Source organism: Harpegnathos saltator, unplaced genomic scaffold (assembly GCF_003227715.2).
Source record: "Harpegnathos saltator strain DR-91 unplaced genomic scaffold, Hsal_v8.6 scaffold379, whole genome shotgun sequence".
NCBI lineage: Eukaryota > Metazoa > Arthropoda > Insecta > Hymenoptera > Formicidae > Harpegnathos > Harpegnathos saltator.
In genome coordinates this window covers 98203-120894 of record NW_020230182.1, presented here as the reverse complement: position 1 = coordinate 120894, position 22692 = coordinate 98203, and the positions used below count along the sequence as shown (strand labels likewise).

The 22692-nt window shown below is 50.3% G+C and overlaps 2 protein-coding genes across 2 annotated transcripts in view; one reads left to right on the top strand and one right to left on the bottom strand.

The window, feature by feature from the left end:
* Positions 1–4999, top strand: part of LOC105186095 (nephrin) — a gene marked incomplete at its 5' end in the record, with an annotated part of 105477 nt that extends 100478 nt beyond the window's left edge. Inside the window, 2 exons of the mRNA XM_025300578.1 lie at positions 2509–2739; positions 4424–4999. Of these exons, the coding sequence (XP_025156363.1) occupies positions 2509–2739; positions 4424–4764 (572 nt within the window). The remainder of the gene's footprint in view (positions 1–2508; positions 2740–4423) is intronic.
* A 6253-nt stretch (positions 5000–11252) lies between these two features.
* Positions 11253–12993, bottom strand: LOC105186094 (uncharacterized). The gene is given in 2 exon segments (XM_083287590.1): positions 11253–11697; positions 12675–12993. Coding segments are annotated over 2 exon segments (486 nt in total). The 5' UTR covers positions 12897–12993; the 3' UTR covers positions 11253–11433.
* Positions 12994–22692: the final 9699 nt, after the last annotated feature.

Sequence of the window (22692 nt, the reverse complement as noted above, 5' to 3'; positions counted from 1 at the left end):
GAAATTCCTGCTCGAGTACATCGGAATCCTCCCCCCTCCCCCCCTCCGCATGCGTTTACGAGTTCCTTAAGCTCGTCCGTTCTCGCTCGTGTCTCCTTTACGCTCCTCTGCGCTTCCCCACGCGCCGGGCTTGCACGCGCGTACATCTCGGAGAAGCTCATTTACGGTCCGACACCATGCCCGGCATAATACCGCGCATGGTGCGGAACGTTCCTTGGGTTATGGGGTCGGTCATGGTGGGTGGGTGTGTACCTAGTCTGCCGGCTGATTAAACCCGGGGTTTTACGGGCATTACGCGCACCACGTAGCTCGGCGAAATACCTCACACGTATAATGCGCGCACATGTGCGCGCCTCGGTGCATTTACACGCATAAATATGCCTGTATTATACACGCGAGTCGCGCGCGACACGTAATCGCGATCCGATTGACCTGATGTGGCCTTTCTTACTGGAGGTGTTCTCGTTAATCACCCGAGGCGTCGCTGGCGCGCTTTATGGTGTCTCGGCGATTATCGCTTCTTTCGCCGCGGAACCGCGGCGCCGCGTCGGCCACGAAGGATTCCTCGCGCGTAAAGCCCGTGTCACACTACGGATTGAAGATCAAGGATTGCGGAATGAAGATTAGATTTCGACAAATCAACGAACTTCGGTTTTCATTTGCTTTATTCCGATTGGTCAAATTTCAATCTTCAATCCGCAATCCTTGATCTTCAATCCGTAGTGTGACACGGGCTTAAGTGAGGGCGAGATTGTCCGGTGTCGTGCGCAATTGCAGTGGTTCTGATCTGGAATATATAAAATATATCTGGAATATATAAAATAAAGACGCGCGCACATCTTTCCTTTCACGTCGAGATAATGTGTGTCGCGAGTGGTAACACGATTATTCCTCAGAGCGAGCGGATGCACACCGTACGCCGCGCCGCGCCGCGCCGCGCCGCGCCGCGCCGCGTTAAACGATATTTGCACGGTGCTGGGGCGCGATATATAAACGCGCGCGGCGGGCCGCAAGTTGGCTTAATCGACGCGAATAAGTTGGCGCCAGACGAGAATTTAAGAATTAGATGCTCACGATGCATTTTCGGCCGTGCCTACTTTCTCGCGGCAGTGCACACGCGCGCGCACGCGGCCCTCCACATTTACACGCCGCCGGCGCACCTGATCGCGCCGGTGCCGGTGCAGCTCGTGCCGCAAGAAAGCAGTTTTGTTAATTATCCGACAAAAACAGCAGGCACGGTCTCACGCTGCCGACGCTATCAAGCGGCCTGCGCTATCACGTGCAAGCGGCCACGCGCGCGCGACGACGACGACGATGCAAGGAAGGGGGGTCGGCGGAAGAAGCGGAAAAATAATGCTGCAAGATTTCTCATACCGCCCAAAGCGTACCTGAGCGTTGCCGCACCGCAAGATAGAGAGAGAGGGGGGGGGGAGAGAGAGACAGAGAGAGAGAGAGAGAGAGAGAGAGATAATTGTAACGCTGGATGCACTTAACCGTTGACGCTTGACAATCAAATACTACGTAGTTGCGGCGCGGTTCTTCAGGGAAACACACGTCGCGAGCCGTTGCACCCGCAAAGTCCTCGAGTGCAATCTCCCGGGTTGCGGTAAATTCGCGAAAGCACCGGAAAAATGATTTGAGAAATTGGCGATTTAGTCGGGGTGAAACGGGTGTTACTGGGATGGGGGCGTCAATTTTACGCACACTTGGAGGAAATGGCTCCAGCGCGAGGGAAATGAATATTAGTAGAACGACACCGAGAATGACGAGACTAATATTGTTTTTGTCTTTTTTTTTTCCTTTTTATTTTTCTTTCACCTTTCCGCAACATCTCGCGGATCGGATCGAAATAACATCGCATCAGCTGGCGTTTTTCGGACGAGCGAGAAATTTTCACTACCGCGCGCTATTCCACACAGGCCTCTGGGGTACTTTCCTCGGGCGCGCGCGCGCCATTGCTCTGCTTGAGATTCCGCAAGCGATTCGAAAATACAAAATACGAGGGTAAGACCGCGTACGTACACGTGACGGCACCGCGAAAAAATACTACACGCCAGACGTAATCCCTGACGTTGAAGAATATAAAATGCTTCTCCTTCCCACCGAGTTGGCCCGGGCTCGCGCGGTTTGTTTGCGCGTCCAGCAGAGCTGACCCGTAGGAAAAATGAGGAGGTCCGTTGTCGCAGGACTCGCGATGAGTCCTGCGACAACGGACGACTAGGCCAGTAGTCGTTTCCTCTTCACGGCGACACAATGCGCTTAATCCTGCCCCACCTCGGAGAATTAGCCGCGTTAACTTTGCGTTTCTTTGCGACTGTGGCGGTTTAACGAGAGTCGCGAATGACGAGTTAGCTCGTCGGGCTGGCCAATCGAACGTCGCTCGATCGAGTAACGCGCGAATATCTTGAATCGATATTTTGACCGCAGCTTCCGTCGGGGAAATCAGAGGAAGAGAGAAAGGGCGGGGAGGAAAAATAAAGACGGTATCATGGTCTTGTCTCGTTACAGGTCAAGACGCCAGCATCGTGTTGTCACCCCTGATAGGCGTGGTGGTCGGCGCTCTCGTGACCTTGGTCCTCATCATCCTGGTCGTGGTAGTGCGAGTGCGGCGGGAGCGCGTGGCGAAACCGCGGCACGAGAAGCCAGCGGAACTCAGCGAACTGCCGCCGCAACAATACCCCTTGCAGAACCCGCAGCAGACCGTGGAGACTGATCCCGACGTGATCCCGAACAAGTTCGGTAAGACTCCACGGAGCCGTCGCCGCTAAACACCCCGCGAGAGCACGCACGCGAACGCGATTACGATCGTTTGCAGATTGTGTCCGGTGTAGAAGAGCTTGCGAGTATACGCGGAGCGACCCGCTCGGAAAACCTGAGATTGCGGGTGCGTTCCACCGCTAGAATTTTTTTCCTCCTTTCTACCGACTCTTTTCACCTCAATGCCGCCGATCTCAATGCTAGGAAAAGGAGAGGAACGGTCTCTCGTGTAGCGGCGTTAACGCATCGTCGGCCAGCTGTTTTAAGCATCGGCGAACGCGTCTGTTATTTTCCGCATAAGTTTACGTTAACGCACACTGTTGACACGATCGTTTTCAACATTGTCCAAGCCTCAGTTTCTGGCCAATTTTTTTTCTAAATCGTGAAAACACGCGCGGATCGGCCGAAAAAAACACCCGCCCGGCTAGTAAAACACGAATTTCCTCGTGATCGGGGATCAACAACATGTTGAAGTAATATTGAATTAAATACGCGCGCTACCGGGCTGGATAAACAACGCGAAAACTTTTGCCTTTCCCAGAGGAGATTTCCGGGTCCGTACACGCAGGATGTTCGGTAACGGAGGCCTTTTGACGCGGGCGGGTGATATTTTCGTTCGCAAACCCGAGTGATTAGTTTTCAGTGGCGAAAATAGTTTTTCAGTGGACTATGGAGTAACGACTATGGAGTCGTTTTGAAAGAGAACTTTGGCGAATAAACGGCGAGAAGCTTGCTTCACAGTTAAATTTGAGTAAACTTTACTTTGACTTTACCCATATAATTCTGACAAGGCATAGTTATTCGCGTGAGACGCGATATTTAAGGGATATAGAGGCAAAATTCACACGTCCTTCAATTCCCGCGATTTGTAGCGAGATCGTAAAAAATTTCTCTTACGTATTAATTTGAATAAATTACTCGAACCTTTCCAAACTAAATTTCATATGCCACGTGTTAATTCTCCCATATTCTTACCTGCGGAAATATAATGCACGATACAAGATAACACAAACTGAGCCCCCCTCCCTCCCGACTTAGGATCGACGAAAGAGAGAAAAAGAGAAAAATGAAGATGCGTCCTTTTCGCATCGGTAAGCCTCGTTTAATTTTCAAGCTCCAAAAATCACGGGAATCCGCGGCTTTTCCAATGAAATTTTGCTGGAAAGAGAAATTATTCGGTTTAACTCTTTTAAAACGTCGATCTTAGTCAGCCATCGTCGTGCTTTCTGAAGCGCGCGTCCGGTCGAGCGGCGAAGTTTGTTCGAGAAGTGAGCGAGGAGAAAAGAAAATTCAACCTCCCATCCTCCAAATCGCGGCGGGCGGAATTATCTTCACGGTAGCGCAGCGGTTTTCACAAAGCGGAAGGCAGGCAGAGCGCGGCGTATTTCTCGCTCGTATCCATCTCCGGCCGCGCGAGAGGGAAACTCGATCGACGGAACATCGGCCTGCGTCTCAAAGTCGCCGCCAAGTCAGACTGCATCCTGCGCGCGCGTTTTAATTAACGCGTTCCGAAGCGCGTAAAAAATTCTCGTGGAATCGACGAGCCAATAAAAGGTAAAATCGTCCGAACGAGACGTGCTCGCACGGCGGCAAGAGTTCTGCGTTCTCTCATAACGCCTCATAACCAAAAGCCAATAGAGTTCCCTTTTCTGATTCGGTGTTCCAGAGGGTAACCTCGTGGAGGTCAGCCCGCCGAGTTACCCGGGCGGTTATCCCCCGGAGCACTGGGTCACGCCCGGGCCTACGCCGAGCATAGACGAGCTCTGCCACAAGTTCGCGGGCAGGCCGACGGAGCTGAGGTTACCATCGAGAAGCACGATACCGAGTCTGCCAGGAATGCCGGTGACGGGGGTGATGGTGGGCGCCGGGCAGGGCGTCGTCATCGGGGGCACTCAAGGTGTCGTCGTGGGCGGCGGACAAGGCGTCGTCGTGGCGGGCGAGTGCCTCGACGGCGAGGCGATCAAGCGAAGACTGATGGCGAACAGGCTACCGGAGAGCTGCGTCTAGAGAAGATGGACTCGTGCCGTCAACAGTCGCGTGCCTCTTAGACCTTACGGTGCGGCCGCGGCAGCGGCAGCGGCAGCGGCGGACTGGCGTCGCGTGCGACTGTCGCGTGGAGCTCACGAGGCTCACGACGCCGACGGTCAGACCTCGGCGAGGGACAGATTCGAGAGAGTCGTCGCGTGTCCGTTCCCGTGAGACGGCCGACGTCTCGACGTCTGTCGGCTTCTCGAGTCGCCGAGTGCCAACCTGCGCGGCATCTCGCGCGCGATCGGGACGCGTTCGCGGACGGGGCGCGGATGGCGCGAACGCTACTACGATCCTCAGGCAGACCGCCGATCTAGCGCGCGAATTCGAGAATAACGAAAAGGCGATGCAACGCGACCTGAAGCGACATCGCGCGAGAGACATGGCGCGAGAATTTGCGCGCGGGGACGGCTTGCGAAATCAGAGGCGCCGTCCGTCGCGATTGTTTTTCGAAATACGATCGCAGTTGCGCCAGTTCTTTTCTCCTCCGGGAGCGCGGAGAACCGCGGCAGGTATGCGGGAGAAGTTAGCCGGCAACTTGGCGAAGTTCGCCGCCCCGGCGCGGCGCGGCCGCCAAGTTCCAACATTCCGTTTTCGGCCGTCGACCCGTCTCTATGGCCCCTTTTTGGCTTCGCACGCGAATGATCTCCAGCGGCGGTGTCTTCTCGGATATTTCTTCGGCGAGTTTGCGCGCTCACTCCTCTGTTCCTTCCCTCCACTCTCAGCGAGAGAAACCGAATTGCGAGTTACGGTATGCCATTCGGATTCAACGTCGAATTTCAAGCGCGCTCCCCCCGTCCCCGTTCGTGTCTCTCCGTCGCGAGAGAGCGATGTTCGCGTGTCGCGCGGACATTGACGAGCCGCTATCAGGTTCTTTCTTTCCTTTTTCTTCTGTTTCGGGCCTCGCTCGATTTTAATTCACGGGAAAGGCATTTCCCGAATGTCGCGATCACACTATGCCCGGGATGCGATATAGATTTGCGTGACTGTCGGCGTATTCCTCACCTCACCATTTCCTTATCGCTCATCTTCTCCTTCCTTTTTTCTTCTCTTTCGTGGAAGGAGAGAGACGCGATTACTATTCGCCTCTCGCGCGCGAACTTAACTCGCATCTCGCGGCGTCCCTAAATAAATCCGAGTTGCAGCAACGAGGCGTCGGTCCGGAAGCATCAAGCCGTGAAACACGAAGAAAGATAAAAGGTTCTCGAACGAACCCCTTTTCCGATGGCTCGAATGAAGACGAATGGAGGAACCGCGCGAAAATATACCGAGAATAAGAGGGAAGACAAGAAAGGTAGGGGGAAAAGGAAAGAATGAGAAGGAGAAGGAAGGGAGGGAGGCGCGGAATGAAAAGAAGAAAGGGAATGCTCGATGCCACTTTGGCGTGTAGTTTGAAGGCGTGAAATGCGGTTTTAAGGTTGAACGATCGGCTTCGATATCGCGATAGAGAGGGAAAAGGGAAAAGAGAGTGAGAGAGACAGGGAAAGAATGCGAGGGTAGGGAGGCGGGGAGGGGCATCGATATTCCGCTCAAATCGAGAATTCGATACTTTTAGGACGCAACTTTCGCACGCGATATCGAGCGATATCCGCGCTATTTACGCTCGCAGGACGCGACGAACGAACGGGTGGCTAACGATACGATAAAATTTTCCAAGGCACGCTCTCTTTTTCTCCAAACGCGCTGACGAGTCATCGCAATGCACGTCGAGTCTCCGACAGACAGAGACGGACCGACGCGACGGACAGATGAATAGACGACACGGGCAGACCATTAGCGTAATCTCTACCGCGTATCGTCACAATCTCGAGCAAACGGAAAGCAAATTCAATTAACGGACGGTTCAACGATGAGACAACCATATCCACATCTCCATTGTCATGTCTCGGGAGGGACGGAAATATTGGCGAATGTTCGCCGAGCCGAGTGTGTGCGACGGACAAAGTCGTTAAACGATTTTCACGCAATCGTGGTCGCAGGCGCGCGCGTTATAACTACTGGTATAACATGTAATTGTGATAGAGCATTTATAAATTTTTCTACCGCTGATAATGAGTTTTTCTGTACTCCCGCGAACGTCGAATAAGCTCGCTCGCGTAGGCCAACGCGACAGACTCGAACATTCCCGATGATGATTCCGCAGAGTATATCCTCACCGGAGCGCGCGTGTTGTACGCGTACGCGTGTATGCGTGCGTGCGTGCGTGCGTGCGTGCGTGCGTGCGCGTGTGTGTGTGGTGTGTGTGTGTGTGTGTGTATGTGTGTGAGTGTGTGTGTAAATATATACATAGTCTTAACAGGTTCCCCGTGAAATCGTTGTCACCGTTACTTCGCGCGATCCTGTTGCGAGAGAAAGAAAGATAGGGAGGAGAGGAACGGAGAAATAAGGAGAACGAGGAGATGAGGAGCACGGTGCGGCATCCGCGGATCTCTGTGCCCGCGTGATGCGAAACTTCACTCTGTAAGGTTGCAAAAACTGGTCTTCCACGTGACACTTCGTGCGACGAAGTCATGAAACTTCTACGGCGAGAATAGAACTAACGAATCAGCAAAAGGCGTACCCCTCTAATGGAATGGAGTAACGTGAACTTTGTTCGCGAAGAAGTTCGCGCCCTTTGAATGATCGATAGACATAATGCGTAAAAAAAAGGGGGGGATGCGAGTGACGGACAGAAAGCGAGAAAGTGAAAGAATGAGAGAACGAGAAAGAGAGAAAGAGAGAGAGAGAGAGAGAGAGAGAGAAAGAGAGAGAGAGAGAGAGTGTATGTGTGTGTGTGTATGTGAGAGAGAGGGAGAAAGAGAGAGAAACAAGAATAAATAACGAATGTTGTGACGGCGAAGTCGCATCTCTCGGGGTACGAAAACTGAGTAATGTCAAATCAATCGTCGAGTGTCTGTTTCGATGTATAAAAAGGATAATGATCAAACACGATGATGGTTGCTCGTTAGCTAATGTATCGCTGTATATACATGTGAAGAGTTTTAAGTGGACGAGACGCGGCCTCGTCGAGTTGTCGAGGTGACCGGTAGAATGGCGTTATCGAGCACATCTCGTTCGATCATCCCGTTTATCCTGCGCGCGCGAACGAGAAGGACGTGAGCGGGAGAGGACGCGAAAAATTGTCCTCATCGATCCGCGAGAGAGCCCTTCTCGCGGTCACGTTCGCGCGAAATATCGTGCTCGATAGCTCGTTCCGCCGGGATCTTTCTATTTCATCGTCACGGCGTCGCGCTTCTCCGACGATGACATCAGATTTCGATGTTCCTAAAGGTAATTTAAGTGAGCCCAGTATCTTTTGTTCCGAGACACGCGCCGAGGGAAGAGCGAGATGCATCCTGCGATTTCAATCGCGAATTTCGCAATTACTTCTCCCTCCCCTCTCTTTCTCCCTCTCTCCTTTCCTCCCGCTTCCCTCACTCTCTCTCCCTTTTCTCCATATCTTTTTTTGTCTCTCTCTCTCTCTCTTGAAAAATTCGTCCTTTTTTTTTTATTTTCTCTCCCTTTGCAGCCATCAAAAAGATCGCGACGCTGCATGATGAATGAGATAAGCCGATCTGCTTTCCACTTTCTTTTATCGAGTATTTATGACTGTTCTTTGAGCGCTAATTATCAGTTCCGAATGACATCGTCGGAGAATAGCCGGCCGTGAGTTTGGCGGCGCATATCTTTCACGTCCATGGAAATTCGTTCGAAGTGCGAGGGTGAGAGTGATGAGCGAGAGGACGTTTCGTATTAAAGCGCGCGCGGACCGAGAGTTAGAAATAAGACAAAGTACTATCGTCCGTATTCGTTTTGTAAAACTGTGGCAGACAAGGGAGAATCCGGAGCCGGAAGGGAGATGGAGAAAAGGGCACTGTCGAGGTTTATTAACCTTTTGTGTGTAAGGAGTCTCGTTTAGCGAGCGTGCGGCGCGAGGCGAGGCGAGGATATTCGGCCGAAAGTAGGCGCCGAAAATAAAACATTCTCGGTCGGCGCGATAACCGCCCTCAATAACAATCAGCTGTGAGGGGGTTGCAGAGAGAAAGGAGCGCGAGCGTGCGTGATCGCGAGTGAACGTACCGGCGAGAAAGGAGGTGAAACAGAGAGAGATAGAGAGAGAGAGAGAGAGAGAGAGAGAGAGAGAGAGAGAGAGAGAGAGAGAGAGAGAGGGAGAGAGAGAGAGAGAGAGAGAGAGAGAGAGAGAGAGAGAGAGAGGGAGAGAGAGAGAGAGAGGGAGAGAGAGAGAGAAAAGAAGAAGTAGGAGAAGAAGAAGAGAAACAAGCAGTGGCGAATTAATCGACGATGTACATAATCGGAGAGTGCTGTACGTAACAACCACGCAGAGAGAGTCCATGTAAATCGATCCGCGTAAAGCCGAACCTTAAGTTCACTGTATAGGTGATTTCATATCAGATCCATATCGTTTAACCAAGTCGTATGTATATAACTACACCATGTTTTGATCTGAATAAACTGTTTAATTGTCCGAAAGCCGTCAGTGTCGCTGTTTATTCGCGTCCTCATCCGAATCCTCGTACACCACCTGCCACGTATTACTGCGGCGTCGTGAGCGCGAATGCGAGCGCGCGAGCGCGGTATACCCGGGAGAGAAGCGCGCTTATAAAGTAAAATAGGCGCCTTGACAAACGACGCTCACGTGCCGCAAAAAGATAGACGCGGCTGAAAAATGGGGCCGAAACTTCCTTCCGGTTCGACGAAAAAGGAATACTCAGCACGTGAGAAGTCACTCGGAGCGACGGAGCTTTGAGATATTCGTGCTGCGCTCTCGAGGAAACTTGGCCGCACGTAAGTTCCCTCTACCTCTTTCTCTTTCTTTCTCTCTGCACGGCTATAGCGCTCACGGAGTGAGAGTCGCGCACGTCGTTAGAGACGCTCGTGTGTGTATCGTTAGAATATACGCGGCTCATTTGACCGCGCGGAGAGCTTGGCCGAGACGCGGAACTGAGAGACGTCCTCTCTCCGCCCGCTCCTCCTAGTTTTGGCCTTTTTTCTATTTCCCCGCGCATACGTACGTCGCGCATTAGCCGTGAAAAGTCGCGCGTCCGGCGAATTCCGGAAACGTATGGCGGAGACTGATAGAGAACGCGTGTGTGTGTTGGTATTCGCCGCCGGATGGGCGCCGGCAAGACTTTTGCCCGCGTACTCCCGAATTTCAACACACGCGGAGAGGGTCGTATTTTACGTCGACCGGGGAAGTAATTTCGCCTGCTCGATAAGGCGCTCCGTGATATATGATACATAGAGAACCGAGCGGCGCGAAATTAATTTTCGGCTTTTGATTAATCGACATTAATCGACTCTAAATATCCCGCCATGAACTCGCGTCGGTCAGTCGTTAAAGCGGAATGATCGCTCCCGCTGACGACGGGGCCGCGAATGCGGAATGGTGACCGGACGTGATAATAAAACAAAGATAAATTCGCCAGGTATATCGGACATGTCGCTCGTGTCAGTTGGAGCTCATAGTTTCGAGATCGCGTCATTCGTGTCGCGCGGCACCTTCTAATAATACCCTCGTCTATTCGCTGGACAAAAATGTTCCACGCGATGCAACTTGACGCGACACGTCAACGTTATAATAATCGCTCCACATCCGTTCTCTTACGGCCGTCTCGAAGTAACGATTTTCCACGCGCGGGTGGTGTACCTTAATTGTAAGATCTCGCGACTGCGCGGACGGACATGCCATAAAAATCGCTTAAGATGCACACCCTGTGAGCTCCCTCGTGTGCCTTTGAGCGTGACGGGAAAAGGAAAAAAAAATGGAAAAGATGCCGCGTGGAATTTTAATTCTGTCTTGTACATTTGCTGCTACACCGAGCGTGCCATACGGTAGAAATAAGATAAAAGAAATGAAAGCACCGTGGAGTATCTTCAGCAGCGTGCGCGAGCGTTTCGAGAAATTCAGCACGTTTATTTGCGTGTTGACGTTAACGTAAAAAAATTCCTACCCGACAATATCGTCGACGATATTTCATTTTCCCTCGCTAAATTTGCCCAAACTATTTTTGCGAAGCAGGCAAAAATGCTACGTTATATTGAGAACACAGAGAGAGAGAGAGAGAGAGAGAGAGAGAGAGAGAGAGAGAGAGAGAGAGAGAAGAGAGAGGGAGGAGGAAGCTTCACGAAATCTTTGTCTTTTTTTCAAAACGAACAACATTCACACACTATGAGCAGTAATAATATTCTACATATTTATACAACACGGGAAATTACATTTCCGTCGGAGTCTTGTCGGGTTGTTCCGTCCCTGCTTCTTCAATTGCATCGCAAGGGAGCAAGATATCCCGTAGATTTCGGTAAATCCCTAACGGCACATCGACGATAATATTCATGCTTTTCATCACCGCGTCATTGTACGCCTCCAATATCGAGTATTTTATTCGCTCCGAGTGTGTCAAATGTATCTGGGAGAGAAAAAAGAAAAGAAAAGGAAAAAGAAGAGAAAAAGGAGGAAAAGGGGGAGACATCTTCGTTAGTTCAAAAGTCGTGCTGCATTTATTAATTGAATTGCCGTCGAACGGAAGAGGCAGCGGAGAAAAGAGAGAAAGGGAGAGAAAGATAGAAAAGTCCACGGCGTCGCAAAGGAACCAGATTTAAAAATGGTTTACGATTTCTGCTTGCGCGACTTTAGAAATTCAGCGACGCTTACCGCGACGCTCGATATATCGTATCGCACACGAATGGGAATACCGTATTCATACGCACATCGTCGGCACCCGACCGAGGAGCGGGTAGCGAGCAAGCGATCGTGTTCATTATCCTGTAGTACAGCTTTTCCGTTTCTTCGCTGTCGCTCCAAAGACCCTCCGAGCAAGTCCAATAAATAAGGCCGGCCGTGATGGTGCCTTTTATAAGAAACATTACGACTCTGCAAAATCTCTCGCTGGTCGAAAGCGGCGGCAACGGCGGCTTTTCACAGCAAACGGAGAACTACGCGAATAAAAACAATACAAATAGTCGGGGCGAGCGTCGCAGCGGTCTGTTAAACCCCCGTCTATATATTTTTACATTTCGTTTAAACAAGAAAAAAGCTGCGAGACCACATTTTTCGCCCGCTCAAAGTCTACAAATGACGACTTCGCCGCTTCGTTTATGCGATTTTCATTCGCTCGCTTTTAACATGCTGTCTGTTTGCGACCACGACGTCTATTAGATAAATCGACTAGTTATTACAACTATACACATAGTAAACGGTTGGTACGAAACTGTATTATCGACGAGCCACATCGAGTCGAGTCGTCGATTATGAAAATAAATACAACCGCGTCCGTGGCTCGCACGCTCCGTTCCGCCAAGGTGCTTGACCCTCCGTTCCAAGACCGAGCAAGGATGATGTCCCTAACAATTACCAGGACCACGGACTGTCCTCCTCCATTAGAGACCCATCGATGTCGCTATAGTAGTGTACACCGACTGTCGAGCTAATTCCAGGTAAACGCAACTACGTATCGACTAACCAATTCCGTACAGGTGCTCGAACACCATCATCTCGTTACACGCCGTGTCAATATCGCGCAAGACCAAGCGAACCTCCGGCACGGCGACAAGCCACATGATTTAACCCGGAATTGAATGTCCCGCGCGGAATCCATCGCGACGGGTGTCTCCGCAGTGGCGAGAATTAAGCAGTGCCGTTGCGGGACCTTTATTTTTCTGAAGCTCAATATATGGACCTTCCGGTCCTTTCCTACTTTTTCATCAAGAATTTCCCTCGTCGCAAGAACGATCGGATCGATTAGAATGTCGCGTTATTGCGACACTCTAATCGATCCAATCAGTTCAATAAAAAGAAAAAAAGAAAAAGACAGAGAAAGAGAGGAGGAAAAGGAAAGCTTCGGCCAGATGTTTAAAGAGAGGTAATCCGATATTTTTTTTTTTCGAAAAGCTCAGTTCATCACCTTCGGTTTGCACGTTCTCTGCGCATCTTCTCGCGTGCAAAATTTCCCCGTCACTGGCCTCGACGTCCAATGATTATTCGCGAGATTTGAATCTGAGCAAGAGTCCACCGCGTCCATATCGGCGAGTTTCCGAAGTGCTCTCGGTTTTATGCATGTTTTCGGGTTCGACAGATTAATGGTTTGCACGACACACCTCGTTCCTTTCTTCATATTATCTCGCGCGATACACGCGCGACTAGTCACAAGTTGCAAGTTCTACCTCGCCTTCCTGCGAGGAAGAGGTTAAATATGAAGATAACCTAGCCCCCAAAGGTTCTTTCGGGGCTCATACATTTAAAAAGACATGTCGTGTCGAAGACATTAATAAACAAGTTCGCGCAATCATTTCACTTCGATATTTGATGAACGTAAAGATTAAAAATGTACGTGGACACGCCAAAATGAACATGCACTTTACATACCCGATGAGGAGATTAAACTTACATAAGCGAGTCAGGCGACCACGCGATAAACTTTTAACGGAAATTTATAAATGCCAAGTAGACAGAGCTTTCGGGAAGAGAGAGGTCTCGGTTTTCCTTATTCCGGCTGAAATATTTACTTATTGATCCGTAAACTGTCCATTATACTTGAAATTTGTCTGACGCGATGACATCTGGCGATGACTGACGTTTATTAAGGACGATTAGCTTTTGTTTGCAATTACGCGACTATTTGTAGCTCGGAAAGCGACGCGATCAGTGATTCATCAGGAAACGTAACTCTGAGACGTAACGTCTCGCCGATGTTAATCCTGCTCGGCCGATAACGAATTGGATATTTCCAGGACGCGAATGTGCCGCTTCGTAAAAAGATTCCGACAAGAGGAACGAGCGGGGTCCCGTGGGGTTTTCGTATAGAACACACGGTTTGCGCGGATGTATGGGCAAGATTGAAAATTTACAAGTACGCCGAGCAAGTGAAAATGTGACGCGCACAAATAGAGAACGTAACTCAGGTGATGGCGGCAGTGGCGATGGTGGTGGCTCGGGAGTGAATGTAGATACGGTTTTTTTAAAGAGCCTCCGCGAAATGGCCCGTGCACTTATCTCGTAAAACGCGCAGCTAGCCCGGGATATCCGGGAAAAAAAAAAAAGTAGAATCCTACAAAGAACGTCGAAGGACGAGAAATATTTGTAACTCGTCGCGGATAGAACGTATACACCGGGAAATTTTTGAATATGTCAGGAAGCTGAGGATATAACTCGCAAATACCAAGAGAGCAGGCAACGGGCGGTGGGGGGAGAGGGGACGGAAGGATAAAGGAGGAGGAGGGGGAGGAAGAGAAGGAGGCAGAATATAACCCGAGAAGTGTAGCGGTTCCGGAGTAAACGCAGATATGGTTTTTTTAAGACCACGACGAAAGGACCGTGAAACGTTGCGAGGTACGCACTTTTCTCGCAGAAACTTGCTTATTGAGACCGCTAGACGATCCGCTTATCAGCCACGCTCGTCTACACACGCATATCGCTACATTTCTCCGCGATTACACCACTCGCGCACAGGACGATCGCATATCGAATGCACGGAAAAATTAACCGAGACGCATGTTCCGAGGCGAAATCGATGATTGTAAACGGCGGGTCGAAGTGACGGATTCTCGCCGGCTCTTGTCGGAGGACAAGACACGCCACTCGTCAATTTCTTACCGGGACGGTCGTCATCTCTGTGGTGCTGACAAAGAGCAGATGAAAAAGCGGGAGGAACGCGCGAGGGACATGTAACAGATACGGCACGATGCGCGCACAATGGACCGGCCGGAATAATGTATGGCGAGTACTCCGTCAACTTTGGTACGCAAAATTCTCGTTCGGGCCTTCTTGTCGTTCCAGTAGCCCGCCACCTCGTCTTCCCGTCTTCCGCGACGTTCTGATAAGAGCGAATGTATAAAGAAGCCGAGATTGCGACACGAGAGTACGACGCGGAAAAGGCGACGGAGGGCCCCGGGGGGAAGGGAAGGGGCTGAAAAAGAGGCCAGTGCTTGATGAAACTCAGTTTCCAACGAGGTCTTTACGCCACTCTTCTCCCGTACTCCATTTCGTTACGGCATACAGCGAGCGACCTCACGATTTCTTATTCATCAACGCCATTGGAAAAACTCGTGAAATTTGCATCCGACACGATCGTACATCTCTCGCGCGCGCGCTCGCCCACGTTGACGGATTACGGGACCACTATTTCCCCTCGGCGACGAAACACGTCGCGAGGTGTCACGCGATCACCCGGTTAGCCCTTTTCCGAGCATTGGACCAACCGCGAGAGGAAGAAGGAGAGAACGTGCACGCGTGAGATTTTCATAAAATTTCGACTGCGCACAATATTAAAATAATATTCAAATTTGGACGGAGAGAGAGAAAGGGAGAGAGAGAGAGAATATGCAATATCAGAAAAATATTAAAATTTAGAACAGCCAGAGAGAGAGAGAGAGAGAGAGAGAAAGAGAAAGTAAGATAAGAAAGAGAAAGGCCGAGAAAGAAAGTACGCGATATTAGAAAAATATTCAAATTTAGGCGACGATTTCCTAGCGCGATATTTTATTGCGGAGAATCGTTTGTCGGATGCATCGAGTATTCTCGGGATAAATGAGATACTTCTTTATGGATTTACGGCTTGCGATATTCAGCGCAGTAATTGGAGTGTTGGATAAACTACACGCACGCACGCGCACACGGTGCTACAAAAATACACGCCGGTATTTAAAAATTAATACGCTCGGTGATTTACCGTTGTGCTCGTGTGTGCGCAATGTGGAGACAACATCAGTGCGCGAAATTCCAAGGATGCCATCTTGTAAAAAATGTATCCTGTCGGTAGCTAGTGCCTCTGAGAAAAGTTTCCAAGGACTCGAAGAAGAAGAAGAAGAAGAAGAAGAAGAAGAAGAAGGAGGAGAAGGTGACGAAGAGAAGAAGAGGAAGTGTAGAGGAAAAAATAAAAAGATAAAATAGCGAGAGTGAAAGAAGAAGAAGAAAAAGAAGAAGAAGAATGAGTAATGAGAAGAAGGACGGGTTGATGGAACTAACTATAAGGGGGAAAAACGAGAAAATTCGGCGCCAACGTGAAGAGGCGGTAATCAACTACAGTGTGGCGGCAGAATAATGGCACCGTAATTAATTTATAATTAGGTACTGAAATTTGCGCGATGCGTCGCGACAAATTTGATTTCATCTCTCGGCCTCGAAAGAGATAGAGGACCGAATAAACGCTAATTGTTGGCAAAAAAAAAAATGTGAAGAAACAAAACAGCATGCTCGTGCGATGGAACTTCGTTCAGGCTGATCAGACACGCGCGCTCTCTCCAACTTTACAGGGATAACGAATTTCTCATCAAGGCTTCTTCGAAGCGGAAGAAACGTCCGTTAAAATTTGCCACGTCGTCCCGACGCAACCGCCCTGGTGATATATACTTGTAGGATATAAAAAAAGAAGATGAGAAGGAGAAGGAGGAGGAGGAGGAGGAGGAGGAAAAAAAACCGAGAGACGCGAGAGAGGAGAACGGCTATCGCTCGACGATAAAAAGAGATTCACGATCGTTCGCCGTCCGTAGATGGACATTAAGAAAACCATGAACGTCGCTCTGCAGTGAGTCTACGATCTTTTAACAAAGGTTACAGGAGGGCGAGGATAAGGATACGAAGGACGAGAGAAAGAGACTGAGCGTACAAGAGGGAGGAGCGAGGGGGAAGAGAAAGAGAAGGGAGGAGAGAGAGAGAGAGAGAGGACTTTCGGAAAACTAATTTTCGCGATATTAGTCTTACGAAATTGGTTATTGATGTTCTATTCGTCCGCCGATAATGGCGAGCGGAAGCGATTCCTCGCGGAAAGGTCGTAAGTTCCGAGCGCCGGGTCAAGGATCTCAGGTTACGTTGTCCTTGCCGGCGCTCGTCCTTAAAGGAATTGCTTCCTTAACGGGCGTTAAATCGACTTTGCTGGCGCGGTCCTCCTCGCTCTTGCGATTGACAAATATTTCGTGGTCTTCGCCTCGCCTCCAGACTTCGCTCTCGTTTTACTTTCTGTCCTTCCTTCCTTTTTTCCTTCCTTCCTCCCTCCTTCTTTTAGCTTTCTTTTCCTCTCTCTCTCTCTCTCTCTCTCTCTCTCTCTCCCTCCCTCCCTCCCTCACTCCCTCCCTCCCTCCCTCTCTCTCTCCTCCCCGCTCACTTGCTTGCCCATCCGTCCATCCATCCATCCACCCACTCACCCAACCATTCACCCTTCACGTAGTTCCACCACGGTTCATCCCTCCCGCCTCTCCTCGCTTTTCCTCTTCGAGTCCACCTCGTGCATTCTTTTTCGCCACTTTCTCGCACAAAGGCTCCCAGGCGCACCTCGCAAGTTTCTCTTTCCAGCTGGACGAACGACCGGCCGTCTGGCGACATTCCAAGCAATCTCTCCACCGGGGAGAGAGGGGCGCAGAGATTGTCAAAAGAATACACGATAAATCGATAAACTCGCGGCTCCTGCGCGCCACTAGCAGACAGATAGTTGTTAAACGCGCTCGTATAAACATAATTCGGGAATTTGGACTCGATCGCCGGTGCATACAACGGCTGCGCTATATTCTGCATTCTTCGCAGAGCTGTTCCCCCTCCCCCTCCCTTTTCCCCGGTATTGGTCCATACGAATCAATCCGCAAGAGGCATAACGCCGAAACGACTCATCACGTTTCAACGAAGCGCACAGCGTACACGAGACACTGACTGAGTGAATCATAACATATCGTCCATATCCGCGAGTAACCGCGACACCGCGCGCGAGTATTGGAACGCGACGCTTTCCGACCCGGAAGCTGGAAACACCGCTAGAAAAGCTATCCAATCTGTCGCACACATTAAGGCATTTACGAGACCGCGTGGTACACGCGCAATCCGAGTATGCATCCGACGGTAATCAGAAACGCGGCAGCTTGACAGCCGACTAATAACTCGAGGACTCGCGCGAGCGCGGGCGCGAAAACGGCGACGCGACGATGCAGGAGGAAGGAGGGGGGAGGAGAAGCGCCAGAGGCACGTATGATTTGCTGCGGTGTCGTAAATTGAGATTAGCGCGGAATTTCGGTAGTCGCCGTCTAACGGCCGATATCAAGGAGAAGTAGAACGTAGTTGCTCACCGAGCGCGACTGCGAGAGAGCGAGAGAGAGAGAGAGAGAGAGAGAGGAGAAAGGGAGCGGGAGAATCGAGTCCTCTCGCGCTACGAGGAGCTCAAACCACCCGGACTCGTAGCGGAGAGCCGAATTATCGTTCCCCATCGTCCCGCGCCTTTCCTCCCCCTCCCCCCACAAACCCGTGTACGAGCTCTATCGTCGCTCTCTCTATCCTCGCGCAAACCCCGCGACGAATACCGTAGCCGGATGGCACATACGTTCCCTCTTCTCTCGCCCACGTGGATTCCGCCGTCGAAGCGGCGGAGAGCTCTCGGGACCGATTAGAATATCCCCCGGAGGCGAACACCGCCGGGACGAACTTCCCGACGAACGCGACATTATTCCCGGGTCGATTAGACGTCCGACCCTCTCGCGTCGTCATCCGGGGCCTAATAACGTCATCGTCGCGACCCCTACGGATCCTTACGAGATTAACACAAGTGAAATAACACTGACCTCCTCTCCGTTCCTCCCCCCTCCCCGTTACTCCTCCTTCTCCACCTTCGTCCTTCTCGTCCTTCACCATCTTTAGCTCCGCCTGCGGTCCGACGCGTCTGGAGATTCGCCTCATATTCATGCAAACATCTCGCTCTGTATATTAAAATACCGATGGATGCGCGACGGCGAAATTACAGCGACTCGTAGGTTCCTTCCTTTTGCGAGATCTGGAAGACCAGCACATGCCGCGAGGAGAAGAACGCAGCCCGCGGTGGAAGGTGGAACTAAAGTTTCAACTCACGAATACGACGTCGTTGGAAAACCGCGGACAGCGAGCCCTGCGACGGCACGTTACACGATTCCAGAGTGTGAGGCTTTTTTGCCTTATAATAAACAATGAGCAGAAAGACGTACGCGAAATAAACTCGAGCGTGCCCTCCTTTTTCCCACGGCGACCTAATATCGCGAGAGCTACCGCTGCGGCGCGACTGCTGCAGCTTGTATAACGAGTTACGTTAGTTACACGTGTTAGACGTGAAAGAAATACGCGGAGCAAAACACTTACATGAGAAACTATGTAAAAGCACTGTGAGCACCGCGGCTGACGTAACGACGTTCAAGGGACCAGCAAATTCATACTGGAGCGCTGTGGCATGGCGCCGCTCAGCACGGCCTGGCTTGGCTTAGCTTGCCTTGCCTTGCCTTGCCTTGCCTTGCCTTGGCTTGGCTTGGCTTAGCTTGTCTTGACTTGGCCTGGCTCGGTGGTAGTGCGGCCTAGCACAGCACGACAGCCGCGCAGCGAAACTCCTCCATTTCGCGAGTTACACTGCGCGAACGACGAGAGCGGAGGAAAATTTAAAAGTTTTAATGAAGTGCACCCAGGACGGCATACGGGTGGGATAAGCGTTCCGAGAGCATCGGATCATTTTTTCATGGCCACTCAGCGCAACGGACGCGAATTTATGAAAATATATCGCGGCCGGCGAGCGCCTCATGGTCTCGGTTATCAACAGTGTTCCGCGAACACTCGAGCACACCGAGTCGAGTGATTCCAGTGCGAGAACAGCGCGCGGGCCCGGCGATAATAATGATGAAGTTAACGGGCGAATGTATTAATTAATAAAACTGCTCGCATTGAATAAGAGAAGATTCCGCAAACGTTAAAAATACGAGAACCCTCCGTGTCGACGGAAAATAATTCAACGTGCGGTAATGAGAGAGAGAGAGAGAGAGAGAGAGAGAGAGAGAGAGAGAGAGAGAGAGAGAGGGGGGGGAGAAAGACAGGGGAAGCAAGAATGGAAGAGCCGCGTTCCGCCGATAAGAACTCGCACAGCCAAAGCGAACAAGGAGAGGCACATGGCGCGGGCGCCTGTCTGCGTCGGAATAATCCCGCGACTCCTTCCGTCGCGCGAAACGGGATGATATTGAAAGTAAATCAATACAGTCCGCGTCTTAGTTGATAGCAGCGGCATTAATTACAGCCGACGAGTTCAATTAAATCCGGAGCGCACGAGCACGCTTCGCAAAGACAGCGCCCACCGCCCGTCCTCCGCCTGCACCCTCCTCTCACGCTCTCCTTACACCACCATTTCGCGGTCCAGCGTGGATTGAGGGGTAGGAGGACTTGATAGTAGCTAGGTAGGTAGGTAGGTAAGTAGGTAGGTAGGTAGGTAGGCAGGTAGGTAGGTAGATAGGTAGATAGGTAGATAGGTGAGTAGATAGTTAGGTAGGTAGGTAGGTAGGTAGATGTAGGTAGGTAGATAGGTAGGTAGGTAGGTAGGTAGGTAGGTAGGTAGGTAGGTAGGTAGGTAGGTAGGTAGGTAGGTAAGTAGGTAGGTAGGTAGGTAGGTAAGTAGGTAGGTAGGTAGGTAGGTAGGTAGGTAGGTAGGTAGGTAGGTAGGTAGGTAGGTAGGTAGGTAGGTAGGTAGGTAGGTAGGTAGGTAGGTAGGTAGGTAGGTAGGTAGGTAGATAGGTAGGTAGGTAGGTAAATAGGTAGGTAGGTAGGTAAATAGGTAGGTAGATAGGTAGGTAGGTAGGTAGGTAGGTAGGTTGGTTGGTTGGTTGGTTGGTTGGTTGGTTGGTTGGTAGATAGATACGTAGGTAGATAGCTAGGTAGGTAGGCAAAAGAGGTGGTTACGCCGTTCCAGTAAAGGGTGGCACGGCTCTCATGGCTCTCGCGGTGGGATGGAGAGCTTAAAAATATGATTTTAATACCACTGCTCCGGGGGTCGCCGTATATCACGCTTTTGTCCGCCTACTATTGTCTCTACGCCGGACCCATACCCTCTCAAAACCACCCTCTTCTACATCCACGTCCAACCCAACACCCTCTCGGACAAACCGAGCACCCTCGCACCGTGTCCCTGCCCTTCCGCCCTTGCGCCGCGTGTCACATGGAACTACCGGCTGCTGCGCCTGTACCGCCGCCGAAACGCTCATAATTGAAAATCTTTCGGCCGCAGCGAATCGACCCGACGCTGCTGGTTTCGTCAATGGCTCTTACTGCTTGCGGTTTTCCACTGGGAGAAAAGTGTCTGATACTTGTAACTGTAATTACACATTCGGCAAGATCATTTTTCCAGTGAGCACTGCTGTAGCGCCGAAGATAACGTGCATTTTATACACATATTCCTGCCGCTACATTCTCGTTGGAGAAACGAAGAGATACGATTGCGGCCAAAAATGATTGTAATCCTGACGAAATTAATCATCCCTTTCTCTGAGTGTGAAAGCTCTAAATATTCGGGTATGATCTCTCTCTCTCTCTTTCTCTCTCTCTATCTACTTCTCTTTCTCTCTCCCAAAATCCCAATCTCCCAAAATAGTAAAGAAACGGATAAAAAATAAAGTGCGTTAAGAAAGCTCAGTGTGTCCACGGTGTGACTTTTGAATCGGCCAACGGTGACAAATCGACGTGACAAAACACCGGCTTATTGTACGTTTCTTTTTTTGCGACGGAGAATCGCGACGCAATTAATCCGCCACGACCCTTTTACCACGAGCCCGCCATTGAGAGCCGACGGGAGCCGTTTGTTAACAAATTACGCGACGCCGGGTAATACCTCGTAATGATATAGACGCGGTCAAAGCGCAAAAAGATCAGCTCGGGCTGCGGTTTTGCTTTTTGCCGCCAGAAGGTATTTAGAGATCCGCGGATGTAATTTTTATTCGTTTTCAAGAGAGCTTAACGAGCGGCGGCAGCGCGCGCAAAAAGATTCTATAGGTTTTCCCCGCGTTCGACTCCGGTTTTACCGAATCCTTTAGCGTGTAATACTGCGGGGTTTACCGCCGGCGCGTTTTATGCTCCGGCGAACGACATATTCTTGTTCCGATTTAACAGCAAAAACTCGCGCACAATTCGCTGAAAATTTTCTTTCGTTACTTTTTGTCACTCCACTTTGAGCGCGAACGCGATTTTCTTTGACGCAGAAGAATTACACGATGTAGAGTCAAATCCCGAGTCAGTGACCAGTCCCGAGCCGGTCTTCGTGTTTGAAAGTTGACAACGCAGCTTTAGCAATTTATTATTGCCGCGCGATTAAAATGATCGCGGTTGAAGCAGCTGTTTGTTTGCCGGAATCAATCCGTCGCTGATGAACTCGTCATTTCTTAATTATTTGCTAAGAGACACAGCGGTGTATTTTTATAATTGCAAAATTGCCACTCACTCGTCGACGGGTCGGATTTTAACAACGCGGTCTCCAAACGCGGAAGCATCGACGCGCACGTCGCTTCATAGAGATCTTTCTGCGTTGCCCGATAGACCATTCAAGCGTGTCTTCACCATTAAAGCCATTTCACACGCACGTGGCGCAACCAATCGTCCGCGAATTCGGATCGCTCCCGTTGGCGGAGAATAAACGGCTCGATAACATATAACGGCTACAAAAACAGCATATACCTGCCACCCAATTCCCCATACAACTACTGTTTACATTTCTCTCTTGTCCGACTTAACCCTTTAACTGCTACGGACGAGCTGAGACGGCTCGAGTGTGGAAAAAAATGGCGGCCTTGCTACGATCGAGTTTATCCGATTTGGACTTTCAATGTGTAATATCCATTTAATTTAGTTTGTAAAAAGCATTTGAATTGAGCGGGCATATAGTGCCATCTCTTATCATTATAAAATATTTTATAATTGTAAAAATAACTCAGCAAAGAGGGTCATACTGGTCATTTAATATCTCAGCAGTTAAAGGGTTAAATTTGTGATTCTTCCATAATTTTCGAGATCTTCGACAAATGATCCGCTAAAAACCTCTGAGATGCCAAGCGACGCAAATGTCATATTATTTATTTAATTTATTTACGTCAATTATTCAATATTTCCTTAGCCAACGAATAATAGCTTGCGCAGTGTATTGTACTTTGGGATTTCCTAATAATCGT